Genomic DNA, 17,207 nt, shown 5'->3' on the forward strand with positions numbered 1-17,207 from the left:
ATGGGTGGAAACAAAGCATTTAAAATATGTAACCTTTTGTATTATACACACTGGCTTGAGCAGCACCTCATTTCCATTTTATCCCCCATTTTTTTCCTATTGCTATAAAATCCACAAGAGTATCTTTTTTTATTTTGAACTATGATGACCAATGTCTTCTTGGACAAGGAAACAAACCCAGTGTAAATCTGTTCAAGCTAATCCCTTTATAACTTTGAAGATGTGTAAAAATCATAATCAGCGAGCCTTAGTAATATGACTGGGAACATGCATCATAGACCCTAAACATTTGTCAACACTGGTACCAACAAATATTCCCCTGGAGACAGTTTTCTTTCCTTGTTGTCCTAAGATTTGGACTCTCATTGATACCAAAGTTGCTGATGAGTTCTACAATCTCTTCACCCTCTTTAAAGTTGCAACTACCATACCAACCGTTTTACAACTCAATGGTTAGCTTTTTGTTCATGTATCAAGGCAAAGTATATTTAAGTTTTACAAAAAAAAAGTCCATGGCATTATGCAAACAGATAATCTAATTCATAAATCAAAACACAGCTCAAAGATAAAATGTCCATGACATAGCCCATCTAGTTCAAAGCATTAGTGAGTAACAGATGTTAATGCAAGTGCTCAGTTACAATTACGAATGTTGCACAAGAAGATATCCTCTCCAAATGATCCACACGTCTCAGGAAGATTCAACTGTAAAGCATTCCATTATTCCAGGTGATGTAATTACCTGTTGCTGGTGATGTTGCCCAATCTGTCCAGGCACCAGTGACTGGAATGCTTCCCTTTGGTGGTGCAAAACAATATCAGCCTCACTGTCCGTTCTATCACTTCACCACAAGGACCCTTTATAATTGTAGTCTCCTCCACATCCTTCTTCACATTGCCTCACACTTTAAATGGAAACAGAATTGGGATTTCAAATTGATGATGGGGGAGGTGGAGTGTTTTTTTTTCTATTCCTGGTGAGTCATTTACAGATTTTCAACAGTTTTTAAAAAGGAAGCTGAAGAGTAAAAAAGGTATGGCATTCAGATGCATAGCTCTGTGCCAAGTCTCTGTACAGGGGGGCAGTCGGGCACTTGTTGAGCCCCTGGAAGACATTTGGTGATGTTTCTACTCAGATTTATGGCAGTATAAGTCTTTGAGGGCTTTGAGTTCCTCAATGAGGGTTTTGTTCTGGTTTTCCAGCACAGCCACACGGTTCTCCAGACACTTGACATACTCCTTCTTCTTCCTGCGACATTCACGGGCTGCTTCTCTGTGTGACATAAAGATTGTGTGAGTGTATTTCTTAAGTGAAACTACAATATGCAAATTCTAGAAATTAAGCTAGTGCCAGCATGAGGCTCAAAAGCTCCACTGATATGCTCTGACCAGACCTTCACCTACATCCTCATTGTGTACGCTGTCTCAGCCAACAAAGGAATTGGAAGCTTGCTAGCCTGTGAGTCAGTCACAGCAAAATCTTCCAGCTGCTAATACTAGCTTGAAGCCTGAAGAGAAGTAGTAGACCAAAAGTGTGTTCCCATAATGAATGGTAAATGGACTGTATTTATATAGCGCATTTTTCCAAAGCGCTTTACAGGAGATGATACACCATTCACCCATTCACACACCGATGACGACAGGCTGCCACACAACAGCGCTAGTCAAGCCAACGGGAGCAATTCGGGGTTCAGTGTCTTGCTCAGGGACACTTAGGCATGCGGGGAGACCGGGAGTCGAACCACCAACTTGCTGGTCAGGAGACAACTAATGACCACTTGCCAACTTGTACACTGGCTTAGACAGAATGATGCTGACCAAGTGGCCATCCGAAAGGGTGCAGCAAACAGCTTTGTGTTGACTGCAGCATCCTTTGATAAAAACTACTGGAAAATCTATTAAAATATATTGACAGTCCAATGAATGTTACAAAAAACATCTCCATACTACATCACAAAACAGTGACATTAACAGCTAGTTTTAGAAATAGATACTTTCTCCAAGAATAATTTTCAAGTTGATATTCAATAAATCTCCTGAGGCTGTAGAACTGTTCCAACAATAACATCGCAGTGTCACAAACCCAGATTCAATCCGACATTTATTAACTCAAATAAAAAAAAAGGCACACTGCATTATTTGATTCACAGAGCCAACAATGGCATCCTGCTTAATCCTATTCTAAAAGGTGATACAAGTTAATGTAGACCAAGGATGATGGGACAACTGATTCAGCATTACAAGTCATTGATTACCACTGTATACATAAAGTCAATTTCTTTAGACATTAACCCTGTAATCAGAGTATCAGAGATAACAGAATCAATGTGGCAGCACTAAAGCATCAACTAGAAACGTATACAACACAAGTCAACCTTATAATAAAGCATACCTGTTTTTCATAAGTCGGACCTCCCTTTTACGTGTAACCTCCTCAGTGGCTCCTGTGGTGCCCAGTGCAGGGGAAGTGGTCATGACCACCCCAGGAGTGATGGTGTTGGTGGGTGCTGTGCGGATCTGATAGGCCTGGACGTCACCAGAGGCAGCTAACAGATAAAGACAATGTATTAAAAAAAAAGCTAAACTAGCTGGCACCGTCTAATATTTGGCTGTTTCAACTGACTTAATTTCATGTTCAAACAGTACCACAGAAGTCATTCATTCACTTTGAATATGCTTATTCAGAACACTGTTAAGTTATTCCCCCACCTTGTACAACCACTTGGTTGCTGGGCACTAAGATCTGCTGCCCATCGCTGGTCTGTGCATACTGCAAGATGGTGGCACCAGGCTGGGCTGCAGCAGCGTTGGCCATGGTCAGTGTCTGCAGGCCCTGCACTCCATCTGTACCGTTATTGGCAAGTTGGATGGCTCCACCTTGGGTAATGGCAACTGTAGAAGGACGTGTTCATGTGTTTTACTCATGCATTTTACTCAAGATAAAATCTACAGATAAAAATCCTTGGTAAAATATGCCTCAGTGAAATTATAACACTAGCTTTGTATTTTATCTCATCCTCTTATCAAGACTGTTTTCAACTGACTAAATCTAAAATACCTCAGGGTACTGTGTGACAGCAGGAAGTTCTACGTTTCAATAAAAAACACCAACTTTCTGTATCACTATCCAAAACTACTTACTGTACTGGCCACTGCTAGTCTGATAGATAGGAGTGGGCATGGTGACTGTGGTGATGGCAGGGGTAGAGTCATCTTCTGACTTCTCTTCCTCAATTCGAGGCACTGCTGGAGCATCTGACGATAAGTCGTTTAGAATTTTCCTGTCACAGAGAAATTACAACTAAGTTTTTTTTCTATTTTTAAAGCATCATTATACAAATGGTGCAACATTATATAACTCCTCTCTCACTGACATTGAAACAACAGACCTTAGCAAATGGAAGTTAAGGCTTTTGATCAAATACAAACGCCAATATGTGATGCAGACTAAATATTACAGCAATACAATTACAGGGTGAATGCTGATTAAGAGAAAGACATCTATGAGCACACAAGTAATACATCTACAAATGTTTTCTATATCTTTGTTGATAGGAGGTCCCACAGACCTGTAAGAAGGTCGCCTGGATAGGATCTCCCTCCTCTTCTGAGAATCTGTCACACTGTCAACGGACTCCTGAGAGTCCTCGCTCTCAGCAACAGCTGAAATCTTGAAGTCAACAAAAATCATAATACTTTCAACAGTTGATTCAACAAAATATAAACATAAAGTTATGTGAATATAATAAACCAAGCAAAAACAAACAAAAAACAGGACTACTAGCTTATAGCTACCGCCCCATTGCCTTTGCCAGACAAACCCAATTTCAAAAAAATAAATAAATAAAGCAAACATGTCAGCATTCAACAAACATTATTTCTGTAATAAAGCAAAATGTTATGTGCTGTAATGAACACAAAAGTTGTTTTTGCTCCTCTCACCTGGACTGTCTGGACTTGTGGAGACTGGATGACAGAGGGCTGAGCAGCCTGGATCACCCCATGCACTTGGACTGTCTGACCATTGGGTAGCTGCACTAAGGTGACCGTGGGACTGCTGGATGACATCTGGCTTGCTGCTATGGATGCCTGAGACCATGACAACCCACACAATCATACACCGTCTGTAACATTACTCACATTTCTAAACATAGATCACAAACTCTTCTTCTCAATGCTCTTCAAAATTCATGATGCTACTTGTATTGTAACAGCTAAATTTAAAAGCATAAGGTTCACCTGGGTCAGAGTGATCTGCTGGGCCTCAGACTCTGAGACTGCTGTTTCACCACTTTGCTGTGTGTCTGCACCAGCCTCCATTATCATTTAAAATCTGCAGAAAGTAAGACACATCTTAGTTGTACATTTATTATCATGTTTAAAACAGAACTATTCAGCACAGCCTGGGAGAAATTGGTCCATTTTGTAACGTTGAGACACTCTGGAGGTTGTCTGGTCTACAACTTCAGTGCTTGTTGCTGTAAAAAGGGTGTGGCTTAGCTTAACGTGCTAGCACATAATTCAGTAATGTACGTTAAAAATGAGCTGTAATGTAAATGGCTTTCCCTGCAAGAAAGGGTTTTCTCTCTAAAATAATTTAATACAACGTATGAAATATGATTCTAAAGACTTGAAAGGCCAAGTTTAACATAAAACGTTATTATATGATGATACATGCTTGCACTACCCATACACCTCCAAGATTAAAACCAACTTCTTCGCTAGCCGAAGAGTAGTTAGCTTGTAGTTAGCTTGAGCTTCATTGCCTCTGTTAGCATGCTAAAATGCTAATAGGAATTCAGCGAATGTTAAACATGGTTAGCAACCATTTAACATTTGCTAAGGCTCTGTTTCAACTCTTATTTTCAGAACTTAAACGCTCATATCGCAGTTTGGCGCTTTGCTATAACTAACACTTAGTTGTATACTAAAATAACGTTAATGTTGCTTTGGCTAACACTAGCTTGCAAGCTGTGAGTCTGTATGGAGGGAAAATTCTGCATGCATTACCAGTTTCGTTTGCAATTAAAACACACATTGAGTTCTTTGCCTCAATTTTTGTTCAACTCAGTATTGACATAAAATTGCTGTACAGGGCTTATTGCGTCTGTAAATTAGTTCTAATCTGTTTATTAAAAGAAACATGACTGAAGCCCACTCCCATATTAATACCTATGTCTCAGCTGTGTTGCATGCCAGCGAGCCTTGCAGAGACTGACTCATTTTGTGAGCCTCTGCAACACCGCCGCCATGATCTCTTTGTTGGCTTTGGCCGGATATTAGACGCAAATAACTTCTCTGGGCAGCCATCTATCTGTTTAGCAAACATCGGATGCGTATCCTCTTACCAACACAAACTCGCTTCGTCACTCCCGGCTCTACGGAGCTCCACTTTTATTCCGACCGACACGTAAGAGACCGCGTCAAGCTACACCTCCGTCGCGTCACCGAGAACAACAACACGGAGAGGAGGATGAGAGAGACGACGACAGCGAAAATCATCTCTATCGACAGGACACGAATGGGGACGGAAAGTTACGACGGCTGCCGAGTGAAAATCACGGACATAGCCGATGGCCAAAGTAAGTGCTTGATGCCTTCGAACTTATCTGAGCATACGCCTCTCTCTCTCTCTCTCTCTGTCTATCTGTCTGTCTGTCTATCTCTCTACCAGAACACAATATTGATTGATAAAAGTAGATGTACTGCATAAAACAATCAAATTAATACAAAAACAGCATATATCTGGTGGAAGGAAGAGATTTTGGGAGCCATAGACAGGGTTGTTCACTGCTCTAAGTGTTAAATATGTTATTAACTGATACAAATTGAGGCACTTGATTTACTCAGTAATCATTTAATCAGCAAAGTTTTTTAAGGAATAAATGATGTCCTCAGGTTGGCACAGTTGGTTATCTTACAGAATAGCTCTTCATCAAGAGAACAGTTATCTAAAAGAGAACAGGAAAATGATGCCAATAGTTGCTAGCAGTTGTTACACCTCTTGCTTCATTGTAGATATATACATGCTGCCCTTAAAAATAAGGATACTTCTTGTGCAATTTTAATCCTTGCAACTGAAACAAACAAGCATGACTTTGTCTATACAATCAAATATAATTTCTGCATTTTTAAAAATGACACTAGTATCGTATTACTTAAGTCGGATGTGAAATAAAATTTGAAATCCTTGAGTTTCATGGCTGTAGTTGAACACATGGTGGCAGCAAAAGCCTTCTTTATTTCTTGTCACCATGGCAGCAACCACTGACACTGCCCCATTATGTTATGTTTAGACACATGTTTCTTTTATCCCAGCTTGATACGATCAGTTATCTGTGAATCAGATTAGTCCTAACTGTGGCACTGGCTTTGCACTAGCAAGCCATGTTGTCATTTTAATGAGAAATCAGTCAGCTCCAGTCCTGTATTACTTATTATGTACTATTTACAGCCCTTGTGATTCACATTACATTTGCTTCTCCTTGGTTGTCGACTCAAGCCATAAAATGTACTCATTAACTCTGTCACTCGATGTATGAGGACTGGTGCTGTAGGAGTGAAATGGGTTTTAAGCTGTGGCAGCTGGGCAAAATCCTGCGGGGAAAATGAGACTTCAGACCAATTTATGGCCATCATCTCTATGTGCGAGGTCATTTTGGAGGCCTCCTAATGCACACACATACACACACACAGATGTCAAACATACCCATCGTCACCTATCAAGTGATTGACTACAGCAGTGGTGCAAACATGTTCACTGCTGACCCAACCAATCTTGTGTCCTTGCATCTTAAATTTAGCATTTTTTCTCTGCAAAGTGATAATGAATAGTGCAGTCATTTATTCCTACTATTTAACTTTTATAAATCTCATAGCTGATATAATAAATCTTTGCCACAGAGCAGCCTTTGTATCTGCTCGCAAGTCCACATCAGTGACTTAACTCAACAGCCTTAGCCAATCATAATTAGCCTGCGTCCTTCCATAAGAGGAGAGGTTCATTAGCTGCCAGTGAATATGTGCTTGACTATGCAAGCTATGCACATTCAGATTATTTGCAAGTTTCAGTGAGCATTATTCTATAATTTGTGTGCCAGTTGTGCATATTTAGCCAATTTCTCATTGTTTTGCAAACAAAGCATGCTAGAAAAGAAAAATGCAGGACACCCATTCCCAAGGCTAATTTATATCTAGATTATACACAACAAAACATTTCCAAGATGTTGATTTATGCAATAGTGTGATAAGTGTTTTACATCATTCTCTGAAGTGACACCTGCTATATTTTAAGTATAATTACTGATTATTCCAGCAAGCTTTGAGGAAAAATAAGAGAAACCCCTAAGGATATTAAACACAAATGACTATTAATTAGGCTGCTACTAAAGGTTCTTTTCATCACTGATTAATGCTGATTATTTTCACAATGAATTGTTTAAGCTATAAACATCAGAAAATAATGAAAAAGGTTCATTGCATTTTCCCAGAGCCCAGGATGGCAACTTTCAAATGATTTATATTAATTAACCAACTGTCTAAAATTGAAAGAAATCTGAATATAATCACATTTGAGAAATTAGAACCAATTATTAAGAAGTTGCAGATTTATGTTCAATGAATTGACCTCCAAATGTACATTTTCTATTAATAAATGTTCTTTTTTTTCTATCACTAAAAACCTTTCACATATGTTACTGAAAACATGAATGCAGAAACACAATCAGGGTATCCTTGCATTTTTCACTATAATTTTTGTCTGAGTGAATAAAAACATAATTAGTGTGCCTGGTGATTAAAGCAAATTTCTCATTCTGGCTGCTTATGCTGCTGAGTCCGGCTGTAGAATATCTGCAGATTGCAAGCTTCACCATAGCCCTCTGCAGCAACCACACCACAGCAGCGACCCTGGTTGTAAATCATTGCTGAAACACCCACAAAGAGCAGAGTGAAATGATGCCACAGATGTCCAAAATGGTGTAGGGGGAGGATAGGAGATTACTCAGAATATGAAGTAGAGACTTCAATCCATAGCTCTTTCCTCTCTCCCTAAACCCAACTGTCAAAGCCCCTGGCTTAACGCAAGCCTTCAAACCCCCATCGATGGCAAGCCCTATAACACTTTCTATTCTACCACTATTTTGCATCTCTCTGTTTTCATCTCTTATTCTTTCTGTTTCAGTCTCTTTCTTCCTTTAGTTGTAATTTACCGAGTCATATGAAAAATTGTGGCCCACACCAAATCATGGCCTGAGGCGGTGTATGTAACAAGCAGACCTCCATGTCAGGCATGTCTTCTCCACATGCTGCTGCAGTACTGAGTGTATTAATAACATGCCTGATATATTCTGTCAACACTGCCATCAAATTTTAAATGCAGTCCTCAATCAAACTGAGTGGAAATATCATATCTGCCACTCAAGAAGGGCATAGCAGGAGATATCACCTCATATGGGCTTGCAGGAGGCCATGTGTCACCATCCAGAGAGAGATAGAATATAAATATGAAGGGGAAAACATGCAGTGCATTTGAATATCACTGACCTTATATGCATGCTTTTCATTGTAGGTTGAATTACCTGAATCGCATATGAACCAGTGCACCTGGCTATGGTTGCCATGGATACTGGGCCCCACAGTCTGTCTCTCTCTATCATACAAGCACACACATAAGTGAGGTTCTCGAATCTGAAGTTGTGAGTTTCAAAGATATCCAGTGTAATATTGTGCCACTAAGGTGCAGTATCAAGCTGCAGCTGCAAGGCAGAAAAGTTATCTAACACACAGAGATTGTGCTGACCCAGACCTCTTGCTAATCTAGGCTCTAGACAACACCATGTATTTGGTGATCTCAGTCAGTCTGTCAAGGCTTCTCCCTTCTTCAGATCAACTTATATGAAGCATCAGCAGTCTGAGTTAGACAGATGAAGTCTTTCATGGAGTTATGTTTTTAATATGAATTTAGTCTTTGTGTTTAGACTGTGCTTCTTTACACAGTATGCATAACATAAATCTAAATGCAACTGACAGGACAAAGATGCCCACTTGATTTTCACAGAGATGTACCGATAGATCTGATAACAGTCCCATAGGTCAGATTTCGTCAGCTGTTATGTAACCCATCCTGCAAGAATTTAATGGATGTGGAGGCAGTTTGACCCCCAGTGAAAAGAAAAAATTATATTAAAATGTCTTTAGAAAGACAAAAACACATGCACATAGGTGCTAGAGTGTTTGTGTGTGTGTGAGTGTGCAATCATGTCTGCTGGACTTGCTGCAGCGCTCTTTCCCGTCATAACATGTCATTCTGGACACTATTACTCCCAACAGAGGCAGACACTCCAGTTCACTGACGCAGAGCATAAGGTCATCTGTCACATATAATCTTCTCCATCTAGGCTTGACTTTTAATTGTGTATGTGGTATATGCTTTTGTGTGTCTGTGTGTTTGTATTTTATATGTAACTTGAAAATATTTCTGATTGAATGTGTGTGTTGAGAGATATAGAGGCCTTGCCTGTCATTCACACAGGCAGAACACCGTTACCTTACAAACCCTGCTCTCATCCATCACCTCCTCTTGCTGCCGAGTTCAAAGGTTGCCATGACTACTGGCGTCCCAGTGGGAATGCAATGCGCTTTGCCCTGAAGCCATCGGAGCAAGCGTGCTTGGCGGGTGGGGAAGATATGATGATCTTTGACCTGTCAAGGTCTCACCAATGGAGAACAGGAATGGGGAGGGGGAAGAAAACGGGGCTGCACCGGGTTGTAAATTCATTGATCCTCACTGAGAAGCATGGGTTGTGGGTGGAGTGGCCTTATAGCTTCTGAGCCCTGTGACTTGTGCTGGCTGCCTCCTGGATTTCACAGGGCCTCCGGCAAGAAAGATAGCCACTTTCTAATCCACCAAGTCTCTCACTTTTCCTCCTCCGTGTTTCTCAGATAGTGCATCTTTTGTGTCAGATCCTTGCAGCTGTCTTCACTGTTGCTTGTATGAAAGATGCTGGCTTTGTATGGGTTTGTGTGTAAGTGTGTAGGTACTGTCTGCGTAAATGTGAGACAGAGGCACAGACGAATACCTGCAGTCCATTCAGTAGATTTTTCTAGACCTTTATCTTTCAAACATTTTTTTCCAGTAGAGCACACACCATCTGTTGACTCAGAGTTAAGACGATGTGAATTTACAATTTGTAAGGTTAAATTTAAAACTTTCATGCCCAACAAACTTTCCCTATTCTTGAACTGTATCTAATGGGCACTGGGACAAGAACACATGTTCATTCTGTAAAGGTTGTAAGGTTGGAGTTTGACTAACATAAATATGCTGTATATTTGAACAAATTCTTTTTTAAAATAGTGGGTCTTCAAAATATGACAAAAATGAACTGGTCAAGTCCCATGTTAACCTGTTTTCAGTGCAGTTTCCATCTTTAATGCTTAAAATCTGATACAAAGCTCATTTGCTTGTCAGAAAATACAGAAATATGTTTGGAGAGAAAGAGCTATTAAAATATATGTGTGTGTGTATATCTATGCCTGTGTATGCATAGGGGAGTAGTACGGGACAGTCAGGAGAAGGGTTATTTACTGCTCGGCCCAGGCGACCTGCCCGTCCTCACGTCTAGCCCCAGCAGATTAAGATGCAGCTGCTGGCGGCTGCCAGAGCGGGCTGAGATTGATGAGGAACACAGGGGCCACAGAGGCCCTGCAGAATTCTGAACAGAGCCTGTGGGTACCAACCAGCCATGCTGCTGGCAGACAACAGCTCCTCTCTGCTTCCCTCTCTCTCCTGTCACCCTTTTAAAAATCATTTTTCTGACTCTTCTGTGTTGCTCTCTTGCTCTTTCTGGATTTTTTTTCTCTTTGTCATTCTGTCACTTCTGCATCCCTGTTTTTGAGTCATTCTGTTGCCCCCCCCCCTTCTGCTCCTCAACTAGTCTGGCAGCCCCCTGAAGATGCTGTCTCAGCAGCTTGAGCAGATTTCGAAGTCATGAAACAAAAGGTATGTCAACATTGTGTGTGTGTGTGTGTGTGTGTGTGTGTACGTGGTGGGGGCAGAAGTGAGGAGGAATATGCTCTCAATAAATAACTCTCTGGTTATGATGGATAGCAGGAAAGTTAACCATGAGATGCATGTTTGTGCAAGTGTGTGTTTATGATGCTAACCTATCACAGCTTCTTTTGTAGAATTTAAGCGGAAGAGAGAAAGTCTGCATGTGTGAATGTACTTGTTGGTTTTTCCAAAATCATTCTGATGTTGCACTGATGGAAGAGTGGAAAAATGAGAATGGAAGATGGATGCTTGTGTTTTGAGTGGCCAGCCCTGAGCGCATGTATGCTGAACAAACTGCACTAGCAGGGTTTTTGTCAGAGTCCCCAGGGTAGAAGACGCATGAGTCAGCGGCCAGTAGGATTTATAGCCAATTGATTAAATTAGCATTTGTTCTGCTACTGGGGCAGCAGCCTGTCAGTATAAACATACACTGAAACACACATTCACATGCAGGCAAACAAATGCACCTGTATGCCAAGTGCAGTTAAGCAACGCAGAGGAAGAGAAACAAGATAGTGAAGAAAGAAAAAACCCACCAAGAAGCAATAGACAATTAGTAATGATGTCAATAAGCCAACATGATTAACATCAGGATGACTGGAATGTAAATACTTGAAGAAACACACACTGTACTCCCACAAGCTCCTAAGCAGCTCCTTCATGCGATGCAGTGAGTGAGCACGGGGGTGGCACACACTGGGCTTACTGACAAGCCTTTTTTATGACATTCATCAAAGCCATCTGCCATTTTCTGCTCAATTAATTTGTTATGGGAAGTGGGATCAATTAAGTGCGTACCGTAATGGCTTTATATCCTTGTTTCCCTTTTATAGCCCAATATTTTCTGTGCTCCACTCTGGCATGAAAAGGCGAAATCGATATCCCCAGCTATTTTCCCCTCCTGTGGACTAATTTGTTTTTGCCACTCTCTTCCTGGCATGATAAACTAGCTGTAATGAGGGGTTAGGGCGAGGGGACAGACTAAACATAAACCCATACTCACGCCAACAAGTGAACTGCTCTTTCCACCACAGTCACTGAAGCCAAGAAACTACCAACTCACATCTACCAATACCCTTGTGATTCAATATTTGGATGTGTCCCACACTTAACTAAAGACACAATAGTATCAAGAAAGATTGATTTTATCATCCAGCATGTTGGCCACCTGTAGAAACAGTGAGAGGTTTAGGCTTAGCTAGAGATGGTGACGATAAGGACAATGAGCAGCTCAGTTGGGAACATTAGTTTGACAGTGATGGGTGGAGCAGTGTCGGGTCCTGGCACTATTAGTACACATGTCACGAGTATACCTGCCCTACTCACCTCGACCCCTGTAATGTATTGATCACTTCCCCATTAGGCCTGCTGATGGGCTTGATGATATGATGAAGAAGAGGGGGAGCAGTGTGGGTGTGTTTAACTGTGTGCATGCTCATGACTTCAGAGCAGGCTGAAGAACCCTCATTACTCTTGGAACAGGCCTGATGACATTGCCATATTGATTTTGACATCATCTGCTTGGGAATGTGCTTTAGAGGCCAAGTCTTAAACCAAGGCAACCAAAGTGTCACACTGTTTGTGTCAGCAGGCCGGCAGGGCCACCAACGTACCAACTACAAGTGCATGAGCTAAAGATTGCTATGTTAAAGCTGAGGCTGTGTTGAAGTCTTTGTCGACGTATGATTCTGCTAGAAATTTGCTAGAAAGCAAATAAATGCATTTTTTAAAACATCTTTACCAGATTTAATACTGGTTTAGGCAGCATATAGTCACTTTTGTTATTTTAATGCAAGGGACTTTTAGGAAGAAAGGTTCGACCTAATGCAGAGGATGCATGAAGTTCTTCTTCTTTAATAACTCTGAAAATTGTACTACTACTACTCTGCTGTGGTTTGTTCTGTTGCAAGTTTGCCTTCCATCCCAGAGGTCACACTCTCCCATTGTTTTCAAAAAACAGTTGTTGCTATACTGGCAAATGTAATTCATCATGCGATGGATGATGACCCTTTTAATTCTACCAAACATGGCTTTGCAGCTCCATAAAGCCACAATCATTTCATATGTATTGAAAGTAGCTCCATTCTACTGGAACTGAAAGTGTGGAAATCAATGCACATCTCCACCTAAATATGCCTGCCACTCTCGCCTCAAGTTTTTATTTTGACACTTCATCACAGCCAGAAGAAGTATGTAACAGTGCACTGTAATAGAAAAAAAAAAAAGAAAACGGTGCCCATTAATGGATTTTTTGAAAGCAATGCGTGGTGGCTCTGAGCTCTGGGAGGTAAGACAAGCCTGCAGAGGAACACACAGTAGCTCCAGACAAGCAAAACCAGTGGTGGGCTTAACCACTGTATAGTGTAGGCAGGCAGAAATAAATTAGGCTGCTATAATGTTTTAAAATAATAAATCATTACTGCATTGATTAATTGAGACATTAGTTGTATTACTGTAAGAAAATGAGACCAATTACTGGTCTCTACACTGGATTTGCATTGTGGACCATTCACTCACAGACTGCTGAATCGCTTTACAGTGCAAAGTGTTGTGTCTTTACAACACAAAAGAGAAAGTAATATGCACATTTATTCCATGTCCTGTGTTCCAGCTGCATGGTTTCAACATAAAAATAACAACATTAAAAAGATACAATTTCCATGTAATATTTAAACCTGCATTAACTTATTTAACTTATATTAACAAGCTACAAATACAGCATTGACATAGTATCATCTTATAAAGTTAATATGGAAAATGTTGCATTTTCATGCTTCCAGCAGAGCAGTTTGTGTAACTGTCTGTGCTGTGAGCAACCTTTCTTTCCATAGAATCATTTGACCCATTGCAAATGTTAAAATATTTATCATATCACCTTGAAAAAGTATCAGTTTGCTGAAAATGCCTCCATGTGTGTATGCATGATGGAGCATTAGGGCTTGTGTGTTAGGCTGAATGTGTACGAGGTCATGCTCAAAGTGGGCAGGGCACCAGAGATAAAGGGTCAGCCTGCTGGACACAAGTTTAATTCATAATCAGGAAGTTGGCTGCAAGCAGTGGGCAGGAGGGGGAGTGAGGCTTGGCTGTCTCTCAAGACCACATTAAACCTCAATCGACCCAAATGTAATTTATTTATCAATTCTACAAGAAATTAAACACTGACCTCGTTCTTTGAAAATCACCCTTTTTCTTGTTGTACCTAGTGACTTGAATATCAAGCAAGTGGTCGAATGTGGGACCTTTTAAAGAGTTGAATAAGTCACGTTGAGACAGCATCTTTCTCTTCCTTCCTCTCACTTTAGCATTCAAAAGACTATTAAAAAGTGCTATTCGTACTTCAGCTCCTGCTTCGCTGCATCTCCTGAACCCTTAGGACTTCTACTTCTGACAGTAAACAAGTAGCTTTCTCACTGCTGCACAAAAAAACCCAGTTCCTCTTTCCAACATCCATATTCTTGTCACTCCTTCAGCTTTTTTGATCTTTTCTTCCCTCTCTGGCTATCAGTGTGTGCTGTCTTTCTCGTGCTTATTTTACTCACAAATACCTAAACATACATACATCCTGTAACATTTTCATCTCTTCTCTGCATCCTCTGTCTCTGTCCTTCTGTGTCACCCCTCCCGGTTACAGATATGCAGGGTTTTCCTGAAAATCCAAATCCTGCTGACTGCAAAAAAAACAAATACTCATAGCATCATTATAAAAGCTTCATCCTTCCTTCTCCTTCGTCTCTTCTCCCACCCCTCTGTATTTCCCTTCCTGGCCTGGTCTGCCCCCTGCTTGGACAGAATAATAAGGTTACCTCGCTCATGCTCATGTCAAACTCTTCTCCCTTGTCCCTTCACCTCACGCTCCACTCTCTGTCGTCCTCCTCACCTCTTTCTGAACCCTCCCCCTGATCAGCCCTGTAATCCAATTAAAAGCACATTAGGTCCAAATGAATTGCAGTAGATTTAATTAGCTGCTGACGAAGGTTGGCTGGATGGATGGCTGGCTGGCAGTTGGCTGGGCGGATGTGGCGCAGAGGCTCATGGGGAAGACGAGTGTTGTTTGCCTTTAACTTGTGGGTGTCAAAGGGGTGAGAAGTGTTAGCCGTGAGACTGCCACAGATTTTACATTCACTACTACTGTGTATGAAATTAATTTACAATTTCAGCCTGCAGGATTAGAGTAAAACTGGTCTTAACAGAATAGTCCAAAAAAAATTGCATTTAGAGTAGTAAATACAGTATTTAATGCCTGTAGGCCTAAAATGTGGGTCTGAAAGATTGTTGATCCATATGTTCAGAAAGTTCCAAACACTCTCTACACAGGACTGTATCAATGTCATTGAAAATTTCACTTTGCTTACTTTGCATTGGTTTGAAATGCACAATGTTTCTTTTCTTTCTTTATATTCATGAAGTGGAGTCATAGTGACAGAATAGGCAAAAATGTTTCACAAAAATTCTGTCTTTGCCTCACTTTGCTTTGTGTAACTGTTGCAAAAACCAACTGACTGCTGTCCTCTGTGTCAAAGCAAGTTGCCAACAGTAGGTGAGTATTTAATATTCAAAAGTGTGAGTATTCCTTTAGAATCTAGACATTCCTGCAAAGGACCTAAAATGTCTCACTAGGTGTTACATAGCTGTGGGGTGCTTCTTGCCTTGCTACATGCATACAGCATATCTCAGTTCTACTTTTTAGCCTTCATTTTTCTCATCCTCCCCTCCCTCTAGAAACTGGATGCAACCTTTCCCGCTGCAGCCTTCCAATGTGCACAGTCAGCACACTAGTCACCGTAACCCACTGTGGCATTTGCATCATGCCCCTCTGTAAGCCTGTGCCAGTGTGTGTGTTCAACTCCTAATTAAGAGACACAGTCTCTTCTGGGGTTCCTCTTTTCAGGCCACCAGGGGTGTCAGGGACAGTAGGTAGACAGTTGGTCTAAGTGTTGGCGCACACTTGACTGCGTGTGTGCGCTTATGTGTTCATGCATGTGTGACAGGTTTTATGTTTGCATGCATGTAATCCTGCTTTTGAGCACACGTCTGTGTGTACATACATGAATGTGTGTGTATACAATATGTGTGTGTTTGTTAGTGTGTGTGTGTGAAATGAGATCCAGGTCTGGGCCTTTCCATTTCTCTCTGCAGGTAATAAAAATATAGAGTGCCCTCCAGATCCCTTTATAGAGAGAGTGTTGAGACCGCAGCGAAATCTAGGACAGGCTCCATTGATTTGGAGGCTACAGTATTACCTGCCATCACAGCCAAGGCAATATGAGAGGCCTTTTTTTAAATCACACAGCTATCCCGAGCCCACAGGGACTGAGAGAAGGCACAGAGAGAGGAGGGGGGAGGGATAATTGGGAAAACTGTCCTTATTCTGTTTCCTCACCCTGCTTATCCCTGCCTTGTTGTCTGGACAGAAAACATAGTTCACATTTCCACTCACTCATTTCTTTTCATTTTGCAACTCAGATGATCAAATCTCCGCATCTTTGTGAAGACACAGAATATGTAACATGAGAACTGTGTTGCTCTTGGCGTGACAGTCCCTCTGTATTTTTAATCATGTTTTCTTTTTGTTATTTGGACTGAAATTTGCATTTTTATTTAGTGAGTCAAGTGAGTGTGCTGGGGTGTGTTATATCATTCTTGGGCCCATTAAATAAGTTAATAGCCAACTGTATGATTTCCCACATGTCCATCACAAATAAAGAAAGGCATTTTCTCTCAGTTTGGTTTTCATGCAACAGTGGGGCTTAGTACAATTTCAACACCTGGGCTTTTTACACTTTTAAAGGTGTAGAAATATAATATATATATGTTTTCATAATGTCTAGTTTTGAGTTGGGCTGTTTTAGATCTCAGGAGAGCAGTGGAGTGTCCCGGGTCGGACCAGGAACCTACCCCCTCTGTCTGGCTAAATAAGATAAGACCTTGTCATTGTATCCCTCCACTCCACAGCCCTGCCTACATCAAATATTCATGGGCCACAGCAGACTCTTAAGTAAACTGGCCAATTTGTTGCGGAAGACATACATTAAGATTGGCTGGGCCGATATGTGAGTGGTCCCTGGGGACGGGCCAGATAGGGGTGAGTGGTTGCCATTTTGGCTCTCCTGTCTTTATTGTTGCCACCCGTCAGAGCGGTGAGTGACGGGGAGCA

At 41.1% G+C, this 17,207-nt stretch overlaps 1 protein-coding gene across 2 annotated transcripts; it reads right to left on the minus strand.

Moving 5' to 3' along the window:
• Positions 1-61: 61 nt before the first annotated feature.
• Positions 62-5,478, minus strand: LOC109968772 (cyclic AMP-responsive element-binding protein 1-like). 2 transcript variants are annotated; one of them, XM_020615277.1, is made up of 8 exons: positions 5,349-5,478; positions 4,240-4,333; positions 3,943-4,089; positions 3,570-3,670; positions 3,142-3,281; positions 2,710-2,892; positions 2,393-2,546; positions 62-1,273 (listed from the first exon to the last, which is right to left on the minus strand). In XM_020615277.1, exons 2-8 carry the CDS (start codon positions 4,324-4,326, stop codon positions 1,129-1,131), a joined length of 957 nt encoding a protein of 318 aa, XP_020470933.1. In that variant the 5' UTR covers positions 4,327-4,333; positions 5,349-5,478; the 3' UTR covers positions 62-1,128. The 2 variants fall into 2 exon arrangements, with proteins under 2 accessions (XP_020470933.1, XP_020470934.1); XM_020615278.1 differs by lacking the exon at positions 5,349-5,478 and adding an exon at positions 5,173-5,341.
• Positions 5,479-17,207: the final 11,729 nt, after the last annotated feature.

Source organism: Monopterus albus, unplaced genomic scaffold (genome assembly GCF_001952655.1).
Source record: "Monopterus albus unplaced genomic scaffold, M_albus_1.0 scaffold161.1, whole genome shotgun sequence".
Taxonomy (NCBI): domain Eukaryota; kingdom Metazoa; phylum Chordata; class Actinopteri; order Synbranchiformes; family Synbranchidae; genus Monopterus; species Monopterus albus.

Bases quoted from the DNA above. Each gene is read 5' to 3' on its own strand.
- LOC109968772 (XM_020615277.1), bottom strand. From the start codon at position 4,326: ATGATAATGGAGGCTGGTGCAGACACACAGCAAAGTGGTGAAACAGCA. The intron at 4,090-4,239 runs GTGAACCTTATG...TCATGGTCTCAG, and splicing joins AGCAGATCACTCTGACCCAG to GCATCCATAGCAGCAAGCCA. The intron at 2,547-2,709 runs GTGGGGGAATAA...TTTATCTGTTAG, and splicing joins CAACCAAGTGGTTGTACAAG to CTGCCTCTGGTGACGTCCAG.